Here is a 16,463-nt window from a genome sequence, read left to right on the forward strand (position 1 = left end):
CTGGCGGGCCGCTAACCCGGCCAGCCAGGGGATGGGAACTCGACTATTCAACTAGCCCCACCCCCTTATAATTCTAACTGAGCCAATAAGCGCTGAGCAGCGTACGTCACACATTGCGACGCCCAGTTTCACATAAACACTGAAGATGGAGTCTGAAGTGGAGTTCGCTGCGGCTCTTTCCTCTGTTCTAAATGACTTGGACATGGCTTTGAAACTGCAACAAGTAGAAGCGCTAAAAGCCTTTCTTCTGAAAAAAAAAAAGATGTTTGCGCCATCGCCAGGCACCATTTTTGATTACAGCTAAAAAAAGACATTGTCTCACGGTACAGTCGGCATTTCCGCCTTTTTCTGATTGGTTATTTTTGAGCTGGATAGTCCCGCGCCTTATGTGCTACCCTGCCTGTGAGTAACCAGACAAGTTCTCTGTGTAGAATTAAACAGAGCAGGCCAGGACAGTGGGCCACCACCTGTTGGACTTAGGAAAAAAATTGAGCTGACATGCTGGTCACTGCAGTCTGGTTCCAGCACATTTTAGATCATGAACATAGCAGATTTGTTTAATTTGGTGATGAACATCTCCTGTAGAAACTAACGAGGGTTAGGGAGACGTTTCAGCTTTCAGATTAAAGTGTTAAAATGATGAACGCACAGCGAAGGTATGCGTTTTGCTTTTGTTCTATAAAACAGTCACTGGAGTTGCTAAAAGCAAGCCAAAACTGCCACGTGTGACTTGAACTTAGCTTATTGTTTCACTTTGTATGCTCATGTTCAATTGTTGACTCAAACATGCCATGCTCAATGATGTCATATTGCTAAAATGCATCATTTTGTCTTCAAACCTGAACATTTTCACAATTGTAACTCTTTTTTCACTTGATGGGTGTGTTTAAATATCTTACAACTGCTTTTTATTGTTTTTACTCCTATGCTATTTTATTGTGCCTGCTTTTATTTACAGCATCTTGTGATTCCTGCCTTGAGAGGTGCTTTGTTAATAAAGTTTTACTTATTTACTTACTTAGCAAATGTGTCACTGTTCAAGAAATACAAAAAATACAAGTTTAGATGGTCTTGGTTCTGTCTGCTCTTAGACCACAAAACGTTTGTAACATTTGTAGGTTAGGCAAACATCAGAAGCTGCACTGTTCCTGCATGAAGGCTGAAAAGCTAATTTATCAGATTTGTAGACAGTTGTCATTCCTGGCCTGTCTTTGGGAAGACTAACCATAGAGTTCACAGGGAATACAAATCTATAATTTCATATTGGCTGTTTGGCACTGCAGCATCCAAAAGGACACAGTAGTGCAGATTTTCAAGTCTACTATAATAAGTCTAAAAAGTTAACATACAGTTTTTAAAGATGGACATGGCACACCCACAGTCAAAAGGATGATTATTTATAGTCTCAACGTTTATAGAAATTTGCAATAAAAGTCAGGGGAGGCCACATAAACCAAGACAGGGAAGGTCTAAACTACTGATTCATTAAACTTTAGTTTGCTGAAAAAGCACATTACCAGAGCTGGCAGGAATTAGCAATCAACCACAGCACATTTCACTAATAAGATCATGACTGCTGACAGCCCTTAACAATCACCACCTATTGATTACACCCATTTGTTAGAACCTTTAAAAGCTCGACGCAAAACTAAATCTGGGTGTTCTCATCCAGACGCGTTGGAGTGTGTGTCGTATTTGTGTGGAAGTGTGTATGGATCTCTTTGTGTTGGTGTCTCGGTGATAGATGCCTCACCCTTTCAGAATCAACTTTTACCCACTATTAGCCTAATGAAAAACAACTGTAGACAGACCTAAATAATTAGCCTTACACAAGCAAACAGACACATCTCACGAGGGGTGTGGGTGGCTTTTTTTTTCCTTCAAAGACCAGAGGGCGAGATTTCTCTGTTCCTTTTTCAGTTCATGTAAACAAACCACAACTCAAAATGGAAAAAGAAAACTTAGAGCTTGTCTGTAATAAAATCTCAAACAAATTTAAAGTTACAGTTCATAGTTTGCCAAGTCTTATAGCCCTTTTCTCCCCAAAAGGAAATGCAATTTAGAGATATTGATTGCTGACATGAAGAAAAACCACATTACAGTTTTATATAAAAATGTTCCATCATAGAAAACCCCAAAATCTGTAATGTTTTTAGTATTGACAATATATTATTTTAAAATGTATTCAGCAAAGGAACATTACTGATGAGAGAAATAAAGAACACACACCATCTAGGAAAATACTACGCTTACTGGAATTCATTTCTGTCACAGTTATCAATAACTGTTTTTGTTTATATTTCTATCTGTACGCCTTTTTGGATAAACAACTTTTATCATAGCGGTGATGTTTTGTGCCCTTATCATTCAGGAATACTCAGTTAGCTAACAACTGTATGACTCACTTTTCTGATAACAGCCCGTCAAACTAATCGGCCAGAGTTCATCCTCCTTATTCAGCAAAACAGATAACAAAAAACAAAAAAATGGGAGTGAATTGGAAGGTAACAAAGGCAGAAAAGTGGGAATCCAGTGTCTCTGCGTCGCTGTGGGGACCCACTTTAATTCCACCTAAATTCCCATGAGTCTAAGGCTCATCTTTGAGAACTTGCAGCTTGCACTTTATTAGCAGCACTACAGATGAACCAGCTCATACAGTCAGAAGCACAACACTTGAATACTGTACTTTGTATCTGGGCCACAATTACATCAATATGCAAAAACAAATTTTAAACTTCCCTTTTCAGGGAAGACACGACTATTTCTAGAAAACTCCTACATGATGTTCATTTTTCTGCTGAGTTATAAATATTCATTGTGTGAAAACAATGAAACACCACTTTGTTTTACAGTCGTGTGAACTCTTGTCAGCTACGTAAAACTCACTATGAACTGATTCAAAACTGAAGGCTGAAATGCTAATTTATTCATGATTTTTTTATTTGTGTCAAAGCAAAAAGGAATCCGGTATGAGTTATCCAATCTGTAGGTTGAGACAGTTTTTGACTGTGTAGTGGGAATCCACATTTCACATTCTCAAATTAACTTGAGTTGGATTCAAAAGAAGGACAACAACAATTTCACACAAAGTTTTTCTTTCCCTTACACTGCAGCAAAAAGGGAAAATTGAAACTGGCCTGCAGTCATATAAATTCCAAGATTCCTTTTCCAGCACATCTGGTTAACTCCTACGATTCTCTCCCAGGTTGGTAAATTGCACCAATTGACTTGGTTTTCCCTTCTTTACCAATCAGAGAAACAGGACGATATCAGAAACTGGTCTGTTTTATATCCACTCGGCAAGGCTGACTCTTACACAAGGTATGAGTGGCCATAAAACTTCTCTGGGGTTTTCTTCTGGAAATTTCCAGATTTTAGCTCTTATAAAACCTTGTTTGTGTTCCTCTTTCATGTAAACCTCTGCCATTTTTGTTTCTCCAGTTAAAATTCATGCTAACGGTAATACAGTCAAGTTTTAAGACATGAATTTAGTTATTTTCTGTTTAAAGTAATATTTTTTGATGCCTTATATGGATAATTTTGGTAAATTGTGATATTTCATTGTTGAAAAGGTTGAATTTATTTTAAAGAGCCACAGTGCCATCCAGTGGTTAACTCATTCACTGCCATTGACGACTAAAGTCGTCATTTTAGATCCAACCATTCACTGCCAATGACGACTAAAGTCGTCATTTGCATGTTTTTACTGTTTGAGCATCAGAACGAGCCCCCGCGCTGAGAGAACAAACATCTCAGCCCTGAAGCCGATCTTCATCCGCATACGTCACATGATCAGGAAGCAGACCATCCATGTATTAGGAGATCGTTTTGGGCCGTTCCTGTAAAAAAAGTGAGGCGCAAACCGGAAAAGCGTCTGCCGATCACAATTCAACAACGAATTATGAAAGAACGGATAGCGCTCGAAACACACGGATTCTTCCTGATGTAAGAGGTGAGTCTCCACTTTGTTTTGGCATCGACATCATCTTAGCGTGCAACGTTCTGTGACTCTTAAAAAAACAGTAAAAACGGTGAGAAACGCTGGCAGCGAAGGCCTTTAGCGATCAGGAAACGGCTGGCAGTGAATGAGTTAATAAGTGAAATACATGTGGGTGTGCCCAAGATTGTTTATTGAAACCAGAGTTCACCCTCATGGCAGCAGAGCAAATAACAAAAGTACACCTTAAGCTAGGCTTTTCCATCTCGCCTAGCAATGCTGTTGCTCTCAAAGTTTTCAAGTCATTAGCTCTCAAAGTTATGGTAGAACTTAGAAGCATACGAACTTCTATGTCAAACCGGAAGTTGATTTGGTAGGTAAAGTTTTCACAATAAGAGTTACAACAAATTTGGAGCAGTTTTCGATCCGGCATCGTTTTTTGATAATTTGGACCCGCACTCTGAATTTCACGTTTCGGTGCAGCTGAAGGAACCTTAAAGTCAAGCCATTCCCGGGGAACAAGGTTCTCCTGACTTACACAGAGACTGTCGACCAAATTGGGGCCAAATTCCTATAGTCCCAGAAGACTATTGACACAAGCGAGGACTTCTCAGCTGACTCAGCTTTGGTCACCCCCTGGCGACGAGGAAAAAGGTCTGTGTTTCATTTCCTTTGGCTGACTATTTATGCTAAGCCCGATTAGTGAATTCAGATTAAAACATTTATGGCTTATTATTTCAATCCCAAATCCACGTTAGCTCTGAGGATTTCTCCTCCTTTCTCTGCAGCAATGATTTACATGCACGCACACACATGACACACCCCCTTTCATCACCACACCCACATGATCTCACTCACACACACACACACACACACACACACACACACACACACACACACACACACACACACACACACACACACACACACCAACTTCACCTAAATTCACATGACAATCCACTTTGTTCCCCTTTAGAAAATATCCTCAATTGTACTATAACCTTGTGTGTCACCAAATTTCCACTTCTATTACAGATCAGTTATTTCATATCACTGCCATAAAGCTTTGGGTTTAACCATTTTCTTAATTGCATGCATGAAACTATAAATGATGTTTGATCCATTTATCATCTGTATTAACTGAGGTTTGTAATAAAATCACAAAACGTAAATAACGCCTGATCATTTCTAGCGATCTCCAAAATAATCAGCGCATTCTGGCAAGAATTCATCCTTAAGATTTATTTGTGGTGTTCAATTTTAGACTGATTACATTGAACAAATCTGAATGTCAAATTCAAGTGTTCGGAGGTAACACTAACAAAAACTTGGTGGTGGCCCGATTAACTAACATAAGATAATAACCAAACAAGCTGAATCTACACCACACTTGATGTATATATATATAAAATCTATATTAATCGCTACAACTGTGTGCCAGGTGGGGCACACAAGTGAAATAGATTCTGTAACTTTTATTTAAAAAAAAACTATCCTAATGCAGTAACTGCTTTCTGAAGATTAATTTCCTGTGGAGCTTAGTGAGACTTTAGTGGTGTTATGGATTACACATGAAAAAGATGATTGAAGAAGTTCAGGTATAACACGTTTGGAGCTTACTTCACTTTATGAATACTCTCATTTATCCCCAGAGCTGGCACATATAAGCGATGAACAAGCTTCTCCTCCATGTATGGTACATAACATTCATTGGTCGATAATAGATTGGTTGCTTATACAGACGCTGCTGTATTCTCCCCCTCAAAAGAAGTCTTACTTTTCATAGTCTAAGGTTTAACTGATTTATATTTTTTACAAGAAATGCTAAAACATCCAAATTCAACAAAAGTTCTAAAATGTTTACACAAAATGTCGACTGACTCCTTTTACAGCATTGGTCATTTTTGCAACAATATTCTAAAGTAACACAAAACATTTTCCCTGCTTCTTGACTTTCTTTAACACAGGAAGTGCTACTACTAGTTCATCTGGTGAATTAATTGTAGATTCACTCAGATAAAGGCAATATAGTTAATCTTTTATGAAATAGAATATGTAATGAAAAATCACACTGTATGCAGCCATATAAACACTACTTGGTATGATCGGATTGACGGGATGCAGCCTATGCAGCGCACCAGGCTGAAGACCAAAGGTGACAGATCATTTGCTGCTGTGGGTCCCTCTCTTCCACTGAACCTGAGATCAGTCGACTCAGTGGTTTCCTATAAAAAGCAGCTGAAAACTCACTTGTTCAGAATGGCTTTGGTGTGACTTAGGTCTTCATCACTACTTTCTCTTCATCCAAGGACTCACTGATTACCTCTTTCTTATTAATTTTCTCTTTCCCTTTCCTCACATTTTTTCTTCACTATTTTAAACTTTTCCCAATTTTTATGATATTTTTAAGTAGTTTTTTCATCTTATTTTCTTTTTGTTCTTGTGAAGTGCCCCATGTGTTTTATCTTGAGAGGTGCTAGATGATAGCAGAAGAAGAAGAAGAAGAAGAAGAAGAAGAAGAAGAAGAAGAAGAAGAAGAAGAAGAAGAAGAAGAAGAAGAAAAAGAAGAAGAAGAAGAAGAAGAAACTGTCAACTCAGTCAGTTGCAAACAAATCATTGTTTATCTGTGTTTGTGCGTACGTGCATGTGTCTTCTTTGTCTTCTTCCTGTTAAAATGGAGTTTTCTTCTCTTCTGTCACTACATGCTTGCTTAGCATGAGGATTGGTGTAAAGTCTCTGACACAAGTCAGTGACTTATGCAATCTGCTAGGTTTCCTTTGATAGGACATTTTTAACTAATTGGCATAATGAACTGAACTCAGTGCACCGATGAGTGGGTTCAATTAGAATGTTTATGTTGTAAAGTGCCTCGAGATGACTCTTGTTTTGATTTGGCGCTATACGAATAAACCTAATTGAATCTTCAGGTTGAAAGCTGGATTACAACTGTTGTAAAGAACCCTGCTACAGCCCGTGGTAGCTAGCGCTAACAACGAGCTAATGCTAAAACGTGCAAACTGATACTAAAATAAGTCACAATGTAAAAAGGTTCACACTGTTGGACAAAAATAATTAATTACTTACAAGTCCGTGATTTTTGTAGCTTTCCTCAGCTCCCCCAAACAAGTCTAGGCCACACCAATGTTTGCTCTGGTTTTAGTTTCTTCTTTTTCTTCTTCTTGTATGTTTTGTTGATGGTCAGCAAAATAAAAAAGCTAATTGCTAGCCTTTAATTACTTAATGGCAGAGTAAATTCCTAACAGCCTTAAAGCAAATAGATAGCTCCACATGTGAACCTATCCGTGCCACTAAAGCGATTATGTGCAATTTCTGGTCAGCAGGTTGGTCCTTTTTCTACCTCCAGAATCACTGAAACCAGTTTGAATGCAATAGCCTAAAGTGTTAATATTCTTTTATTGTTGCTTTAAGGAAACTGGGTTGGGACCCAAAGGGAATGACCATGGAATAATTTACTATCAAAGTGTATCACCATAAACAATACAGGTCCTTCTCAAAAAATTAGCATACTGTGATAAAGTTCATTATTTTCTGTATTGTACTGATAAACATTAGACGTTCATATATATTAGATTCGTTACACACAACTGAAGTAGTTCAAGCCTTTTATTGTTTCTAATATTGATGATTTTGGCATACAGCTCATGAAAACCCAAAATTCCTATCTCTAAAAATTAGCATATTTCATCTGACTAATTAAAAAAAAAAGTGTTTTTAATACAAAAAAAGTCAACCTTTAAATAATTATGTTCAGTTATGCACTCAATACTTGGTCGGGAATCCTTTTGCAGAAGTGACTGCTTCAATGCGGCGTGGCATGGAGGCAATCAGCCTGTGGCATTGCTGAGGTTTTATGGAGGCCCAGGATGCTTCGATAGAGGCCTTAAGCTCATCCAGAGTGTTGGGTCTTGCGTCCCTCAACTTTCTCTTCACAATATCCCACAGATTCTCTATGGGGTTCAGGTCAGGAGAGTTGGCAGGCCAACTGAGCACAGTAATACCATGGTCAGTAAACCATTTACCAGTGGTTTTTGCACTGTGAGCAGGTGCCAGGTCATGCTGAAAAATGAAATCTTCATCTCCATAAAGCTTTTCAGCAGATGGAAGCATGAAGTGCTCCAAAATGTCCTGATAGCTAGCTGCATTGACCCTGCCCTTGATAAAACACAGTAGACCAACACCAGCAGCTGACATGGCACTCCAGACCATCACTGACACTGGACTTCAGGCATTTTGGCATTTCCCTCTGCCCAGTCTTCCTCCAGACTCTGGCACCTTGATTTCCGAATGACATGCAAAATTTGCTTTCATCCAAAAAAAGTACTTTGGACCACTGCGCAACAGTCCAGTGCTGCTTCTCTGCAGCCCAGGTCCGGCACTTCTGCTGCTGTTTCTGGTTCAAAAGTGGCTTGGCCTGGGGAATGCGGCATCTGTAGCCAATTTCCTGCACACGCCTTTAGATGGTGGTTCTGGATATTTCTACTCCAGACTCAGTCCAATGCTTCCGCAGGTCCTCCAAGGTCTGGAATCAGTCCTTCTCCACAATCCTCCTCAGGGTCTGGTCACCTCTTCTCGTTGTGCAGCATTTTCTGCCACACTTTTTCCTTCGCACAGACTTCCCACTGAGGTGCCTTGATACAGCACTCTGGGAACAGCCTATTCATTCAGAATTTCTTTCTGTGTCTTACCCTCTTGCTTGAGGGTCTCAATGATGGCCTTCTGGACAGCAGTCAGGTCGGCAGTCTTACCCATGATTGCGGTTTTGAGTAATGGACCAGGCTGGGAGTTTTTAAAAGCCTCAGGCATCTTTTGCAGGTGTTTAGAGTTAATTAATTGATTCAGAGGATTAGGTTAATAGCTCGTTTAGAGAACCTTCTCATGATATGCTAATTTTTTGAGATAGGAATTTTGGGTTTTCACGAGCTGTATGCCAAAATCATCAATATTAGAAACAATAAAATGCTTGATTAGTTGTGTGTAATGAATCTAATATATATGAAAGTCTAATGTTTATCAGTACATTACAGAAAATAATGAACTTTATCACAATATACTATTTTTTTTAGAAGGACCTGTATGCTTTGGTGTCACATCAGTCTCTTGCATAAATAAAGCAGCATATTTTATGATAAAACAAGGTTAGAAAATAGTTTGTATAAATAAACATCTGTTCACAGCAGCACATACATTTCTATTGCGCCAAACAGATAAATCACTTCACTGTGATGAAAGAATAATGATCTCTGTCAGGCCTTTCAAGTGTTAGTAGAAGTGCAAGTTTCTAATAATGTGTAGTTTTTTTTTCAGAGTCAGATAATCTGGCAACATAAATGTAATCATGGAAATGGTCATTGCAACACTTCCTACCTTGACACACAGGCTGTGTCCCACTCCAGCTTCCGTTGTGAAGGCACGTCCTCTCCGCTGAGCCAATCAGATTATATCCTGCCTCGCAGCTAAAACGCAGAAGGCTCTTGGTTTTGAAATCTTCACCTCCTAAACGGACACCATGGGGAGGAGTCCCAGGATCTCCACATATTCCAGAAACGACACCTTTGGTAAAAGAGGGGTAATTAGGTTAATGATGTAAAATTAGCTCACCAATGAAGATACTATGAATGCAATGCCACTCTGCCCTGATAAGATGTAGGCAAGGCAGCTTTATTTATAAAGCATATTCCATACACAAAAGCAATTAATTGTGCTTTCCAGGTGCAAGATCAGCAAGGACATAAAACATTAAAATCAACAGACAACAATACATACAGATAAATGAATTTAAATCCGAGTCAAGGAAGATTAGTAGGATCAATATTAGAACTGAAATGATTCATACTTTATGCTAATGACATAAATAAGGTTATAGCAGATTTGAAGATAGTAACATTTGCTGATGATACAAATTTATTTGCGTCAGGAGACGACCTGCAGCAGCTAGTGAATAATGTTACAGAGAATGAAAATATAAAAAGATGGTGTGACACCAAAAAATTAGTACTAAATTTGGACTAAACTAAATGCATGGTTTTTGGCGGTGAAAAAAAGCAGCAAAAAATCCTATTTATGGTAGATCTGTTTGAAATAGTACAAGTTGAACAAATAAAGTTTTTAGGTGGAATTCTGGATGGTAAATTTAGCTGGACGCCACATATAAATTATATTCATGTAAAGCTGGCGAGGAGTGTCTCTATTATGAGAAAGGTATGGCATTTGTTAAATCAGAGAGCACTATATATACCATACTGTGCATTACTGGTACCGTACTTATTTTATTGTGTCGAAGTATGGGTAAATACGTATAAGTCAAACATGCAAATATTGGTTATAATGCAGAAAAAAGCTATAAGAATAGTAACTAAAAGTGGGTATAGAGAGCACACAAATAAACTGTTTTTAAAATTTGAGGATTTAGTTAAGTTTAGAACAGCTCAAATATTGTATAAAGCGAGAAATAATAAACTGCTTTTAAACATACAAAAATTATTTACAGAAAGAGAAAGTAATTATAAGCTGAGAGGTAACTTAAATTTGAAAACAAAAAGGATAAGGACAACTATAAGGAGTTTTGGAGTGTCAATATGTGGGGTGAAATTGTTGAACAGCTTACCAGAAAGTATTAAGCGAAGCGAGACTATTAAACAATTTAAAAGGGGATATAAAAACTTTATTTTGGAAACATACCAGGAGGAAGAGCTTAGAGTTTTATGGAGTTGGTGTATTTAATTAGAACCTTACAAAATCTTTTGCATTATTTAGTGGCGGGAATTGAGAAAGAATGATTAATTATATATTGGTTTAAGTTTTAGGTTAATTGTGTCTTGTGATAAAGGCTATTTTAATTATTATTATTTTTTGTTTTGCTTTGGTGTTGTTGTTTTTTTGTATTATTATTATTATTATTATCTTTAAATGACAGGGGTAGGGCTGGATAAGTTTATGCTTCTCTCTACCCCCTTTATAGACATGTATAAGGTAATGATATAACATCTGTTTGACCAGACTAATGAACATGAAAGTGTTTAGGGTTAAAATGTGTTTGCTGTTGAGAGGGGGGATTGTTCATGTCACAAAATAAATAAAATAGATTAAATTAAATGTGACAATGAAAAACAGGATATTGTAAACTCTAATTTAAAAATACACAAATAAAATTAGATCTAAAAAAATGAAAAGGCAAAGTTAAATACAAAGCAGTTAGAGTGTAAGTGAACACATGGCGTAATATCAGCAAAATGTACTTTGGAGCATTCAGCTGTCGTTAGAGTGGGAGGGTGCTTCTCCACCGGCTGCAAAGCTTCAAGTTTTGAATGCGTCCCAGAAGCTTAGCAATGCAATGCTTATGTTTTGAGTCTATTTTTAACACTCTACGTTATCAGAACACATCAAACTCCAAAACTCAGATCGGGCCAGATAAGAAGTCAAACACAAAAGCAGTGTAAAACATCTGGAAACTTTCAAAATAAAAGTTGCATGCCAATTTCCAGTTAATTAACTAGTAAAAAACATACGTCATTTCCTGTGAAACTGCAGTAGCCGATGGCAAACGGAACAGAAAATAAACGGCAGACCTTTCTGCATACTTGCTATGTCTTTCTCCTTGGTTGTTATTGACTGAACATCCAAAACCGCGTGTGGTGTTGCAATTCTCCCGTGATTTTGTGACCTCACGGGACCAGCTGCACGGGATGATTTTGCTGCTGTTTTGCGTCTGAAACACTCCAGGTTGGAAGAGAGCTCTCAAGTATAACGCATCTATTACATTATGCACCACCTAAAGATCCAGTGGAAAGGATGAGTAAATGTAGACCCCACACAGCAAACCTACCTCTACTAAATACCATTAATGTGGAGAAGGAGCAGCATTAATCAGGTGTACTTTACCCCTCTGAGTTTGAGAAATCTTGTGTAACTAAAATGGTTCAATAAAGAGTTTCTGAAATGGCCTCAAAAGAGTTTTTCCACTCAATAATTTGAACGACACACACGTGCACATGCATTTACCCACTTGCAAGCTTTGTAAGTCAACCATTCCAAACTATTCTAGCATGTAATGTGTTTGAGCTTGTCACAATTTTAGCAGCTAAAACATCATTTGGTGGGATTTGTGAGTTTAACCAGTAACAGCCTCGAATGTGATGCCTTACATCTCAATGAGGTCTTTAGCTGCAGGTTGGGTTGTACCCTGCAGAGTGTTCTGTTTTGAGGCCAGCAGTGAAAGCTTATTGCGTTTCAGCTATTGAGATAGTGGATGCTGAGTTTGAAAACGATCAGTTGCAGCATTGTGGGATCTGCATAAGCCTACCACAAAGCAGTACTTACAAACTGTGTAGCAAACAAAGATTCCTTGTCTTTACTTAAAAGTGGTTGTTGTTGTTTATTTTTTTTTTACTCATGCAGATTGAGCGGAGGAACTCACAGCACGCATTAGGGTTGCAGACACTGAGCCCGGGAAACAGATGAGTCGGAGAGCTTGTGCTACATTTGCACTGACAGAATGCATTTGCCCTTGTCCCCCATTGAAACAGATTTCTTCCTGACCTTGCCCGGGACCGTCTGATCCCAAGCCTTTATCTGATACCTGGGTTGAGTTTGATAACCCTCTATATAGCAGAGCCACCGGGGCCAGCACTTGGTATTACATCACCTGTGATTGGATGTTCTATACTACTGCACTCGGATACATTTCAGACTGCGCCTATTAAGAATACTTGTTGGGAATCTTTGTGGCTTATTTTTGCAGCAGAGGAAAGGATGAGTGAAGAGGCCAGTGTGGTCATGGGGTGGTTTGTTTTTGATAAGCCCGAGGTAGGTAATTACAATTAAGCATATAAACAGCTTGCTGCAGTTTGTCAGTTATTAAAACTGATTAACTGATTTCAAATTATGATGTCTCCTCAGGTGTGTCATTTAGGCTTGAAATTGAGGAAGAAAATGTAAATCAACTTTTGGAACACACTCATGCAGTAAGACTCATACCTTATTGCTATCAAAGTGTTATTTTGTAAATGAAGAAACTTTCTGCCACAGCACTCAGCAGAGAAGAAGCATAACAACACCTCTAACCACTGACATAAAAACTAATCCAGCTCTCATTTTATTTCTTTAGCTCGGTGAGACATGTTGGTCCCTAAAACTACCCACATCTGTAAACTCAGAAGAGTTGTTGGTGGAGCTGAATGGAAGTTAAAATAAATAAATAAATAAATAAATAAACAAATAATAAATAAATAAATAAATAAATAAATAAATAAAAGCCGTGTTGACTGTAAGTTGACTGCTGTTGATTAAAAATAGCTGTTTCTAAACTCACAATGCCAAAAATGCATCTGATCACAATTTGAACAGCACCCAGTCCATCCATCCATCCATCCCTCCTTTCTCTTCCGCCTCTCCAGAGTCGGGTTGCAACCTAAGTCAAAAGGGCCCAGACTTCCCTTGCCCCAGCCACTTGGGCCAGCTCTTCTGGGGAAACCCCATGGCATCCTCCTCCTCTCAATGTGGAGGACCAGCAGGTCTACTCCGTTCCTCCCCTGGATGACCGAGCTTCTCACCTTATCTCTTTAAAGCTTCAATGCTTAATCAGATGAAAATCTCATTCTTTAGACACACAGCTTCATCTACCAGTCTGCATCGTACCAGTGCAGTAGGGTGGCGCTCCACTCCATGTGCCATCCTCCTGGCAGTGGCGAGTGGTGTTGCCCACAAGGACCCCACCAGGCAGACAGGAGTACTGCAGCACTGATCCATAAGTCCAGCTCTGGGTTCCAGATACTACCGCGTTGGGAGGTACACCGGGGTCACCGCAGGAAATGGCTGTAGATGTGGGAAGAGACAGAAAAGCAAAGAGAGGGAGGTTTAGAGCATCCAGCTACAACTGCATTAGGGGGTGCAGCTGAGTTACTGCGAAAGGTGGAAGATGACAACAAGAGAAGGTGTTTGTTCATATTGTGTTTGTGTCAAAAGGGCTAACAGAGAGAAACAGAATGGAAGACCTTACTCTTGGAATGAAAAAATTATTTGCACCAATTTTTATGTGGAAACAAGCCAGTTGTTTGTGAGATATGGAGCTGACTGCCTCGACGTTTCCTCACAAAGTCCACTTGAATAAAGAGATCATGTCGACAATTCAAATAGCCCTTCTATCTTGATTTGTTCGTGTTGCTCTAACTCACCTTTGCTGGGTTGAATTGAAAGGCCTGAGAATGACTGACAGCTATTGAATCAAATAAAACTTGTTTTACAAGAAAATATACGAACCCATCTTCTTTCTGTTGGGAACCAAGAGGAATTACTTTACAGAAGTAAAGCAGCAAGCAGAAAGAAAAAAAGATCTTTGTGTTTTGCAAAGAACAGGTTTCTGGAGGATGCAGATGATAAAAAAAAAACTATTTTCTTTTTCTGGCAAATGACTCGTCCCCCAGTATCTCCCCTTACCTCCCAACATGCATTACTCTTTTCCTTAATTTGCAGATAAGACCTCATTTCTCAAATGTAATGTACAATGGACAGACACAGGTATGCCACAGGAGTCTGCTCCTTCCTCTTTCCTTGTCTGATTTCCCTCCTCACCACTCGTCTGCTGCTGCGTCCTCCTCCTGCGCTTCCGTTCGTCTCTTTGTGTTTCTCACTTCAGCTGAGAATCATCCTCTTTCTTTCACTCTCTAGTTTAATCTCTATGTTTCCATCAGCCCTGGTAGATTCCTTACAAGAACATCAATTGCCTTAAGAGACGTATGCTCACTTTTTTCACCCCATACAAGCACACACATTCATATACACAGCAACACACAAACCTTTAAGCCTTCTCCTTTCACACCCTTGCCCGTTTTATGATTACTTCCCTTTCTTTCTTGAACCCTCTTCTCTTCTTCCAGCTTCTCATCCTCTCTTCGCTGTCATCTAGGTGACTCTTCAAGCCATTTTCACTCCTCATATTGCTTTTTTTAAAGCGAATATGAGAAAAAAACAGTAGTCCATCCACTTGTAATCCCATTTCTGTAGTTGTTTCTTTTTTTATAGAAATTCTGAGAAGTAAAACAAAGTCCAGTATCCTGTTCAGATTTTCTTGGAAAAGGCGTGAATAAAACGAGAATGAATTAATCTTAATACAAACAGTCTTTATTAAAATAGAGGCAATTTCACTTCTGGGGTATTTTTCATAAAGCATCGGTTACCTAAAGTTAGTTAAATATACAAAAAAAAAAAAGATAAAACTTAATTTGTATGAATTATTTGTCAAAAACAAACCCAAAGTGACCCAGTGTCATCATTACCCTTAACAAAGCAATATGGTGTTGAAGAATTTTAGCCACCAAGGTTGTTCCATCTAAAAGATTGAACAGAAGACACCTTTTCTGTTCTGGATTCGATGGTTTTGGTTTGAAGTAATGAACTTTTGCATTCCTCTTTCAAAACATGTTTTCTTTCTTCAGATTATGTAAATGTGCACATTTATTTCTAAAGTAACATTTTTTCTTGAAATTTTGCACGTTTTAAAGACTTGGTCCCTTTATTTTCCACCATTAACTTGTGAAGTGGCTGAATCGTGTTCATTAACCACATAAAAGACGTCCAGTAGAATTTTGTTCGACTGCTTGAAATCCAATACGCCTAATTCTCTGATCATTAGCTACCGTGGCAACTTCCAGGAAAGTAGCTGAGTCAGATCGCTTACACGGACTGCGGTTGTGATCATTCGGAAGGTCCTGAGCCAACGTGATGCAGAAAAACCAGCCCGTGCATTTATTACTTCCAGACTCGATCATTGAAATGCTCTATCATCATCATGTTAAAAAATAATCCACAATGCTGCTGCCAGTGTTCTGACGACATATTTCTCCTGTTTTAACAGTACTTTGGTGATTTCCTGCGGGTTCCACAGCAGAATTTTAACTGTTTAATGTCTGATTTAGTCAGTGTGCCGCTGGGCAGCTGTGGCTACAATGTAGCTAGAGGTGCAACGGATCAAAAACTCACGGTTCGGATCGGATCATAGTTTTCAGTCAAGGATCGGATCATTTTTTGGATGAGCAGAAAAAGAAAATATCGTTTTTCTCTGATTATTTTCTAGCACACTTAGTGCAAAAGTGTTCGGCTCATTTTGAAACTTCCTGTAAAAATAGGAAATACATGGGTCTGATTGGTGATTAAATGTTAAAATGGCTTGCCCCATAGGGACACCTGCGTGTTCTGCTTTCACTCGTTTCCTCAACTTTCTAAAGATGTGTTTATTTTTCATTCCTCCTCTTTAACAGATTTGTCCCCAACAAAATTCACAGGTCCCACCACGTTGATGTAATAATTGTCCCAGGCATTTGCGCGCTACCTCACTACCGTGGTTCTTACATGGTTTGGCGTTTGTCGGCCCTTTGGAAGCCCCTAGTGGCTTGGGAGCTCCAAGTAATTACCAGCCCTTCCTATCGCCACACGGTGCCTCTGCTCCCACTGAAGGACAATTTAGGGTTGCCATTTGACTTTGAACATGCATGTTTTTGGTGTGCTACCTTAA

At 38.9% G+C, this 16,463-nt stretch overlaps 1 protein-coding gene across 2 annotated transcripts in view; it reads right to left on the reverse strand.

The window, feature by feature from the left end:
• The window catches only part of LOC107381856 (CUB and sushi domain-containing protein 1), a 668,617-nt gene that overhangs the window by 35,070 nt on the left and 617,084 nt on the right, over window positions 1–16,463 (reverse strand). For both annotated transcript variants that reach the window (XM_015953775.3, XM_015953774.3), the window contains exons 59-60: window positions 13,592–13,768; window positions 9,323–9,508 (exon numbers count right to left, since the gene is read on the reverse strand). In XM_015953775.3, the coding sequence (XP_015809261.3) occupies window positions 9,323–9,508; window positions 13,592–13,768 (363 nt within the window). The remainder of the gene's footprint in view (window positions 1–9,322; window positions 9,509–13,591; window positions 13,769–16,463) is intronic.

Source organism: Nothobranchius furzeri, chromosome 9 (genome assembly GCF_043380555.1).
Source record: "Nothobranchius furzeri strain GRZ-AD chromosome 9, NfurGRZ-RIMD1, whole genome shotgun sequence".
Lineage (NCBI taxonomy): Eukaryota > Metazoa > Chordata > Actinopteri > Cyprinodontiformes > Nothobranchiidae > Nothobranchius > Nothobranchius furzeri.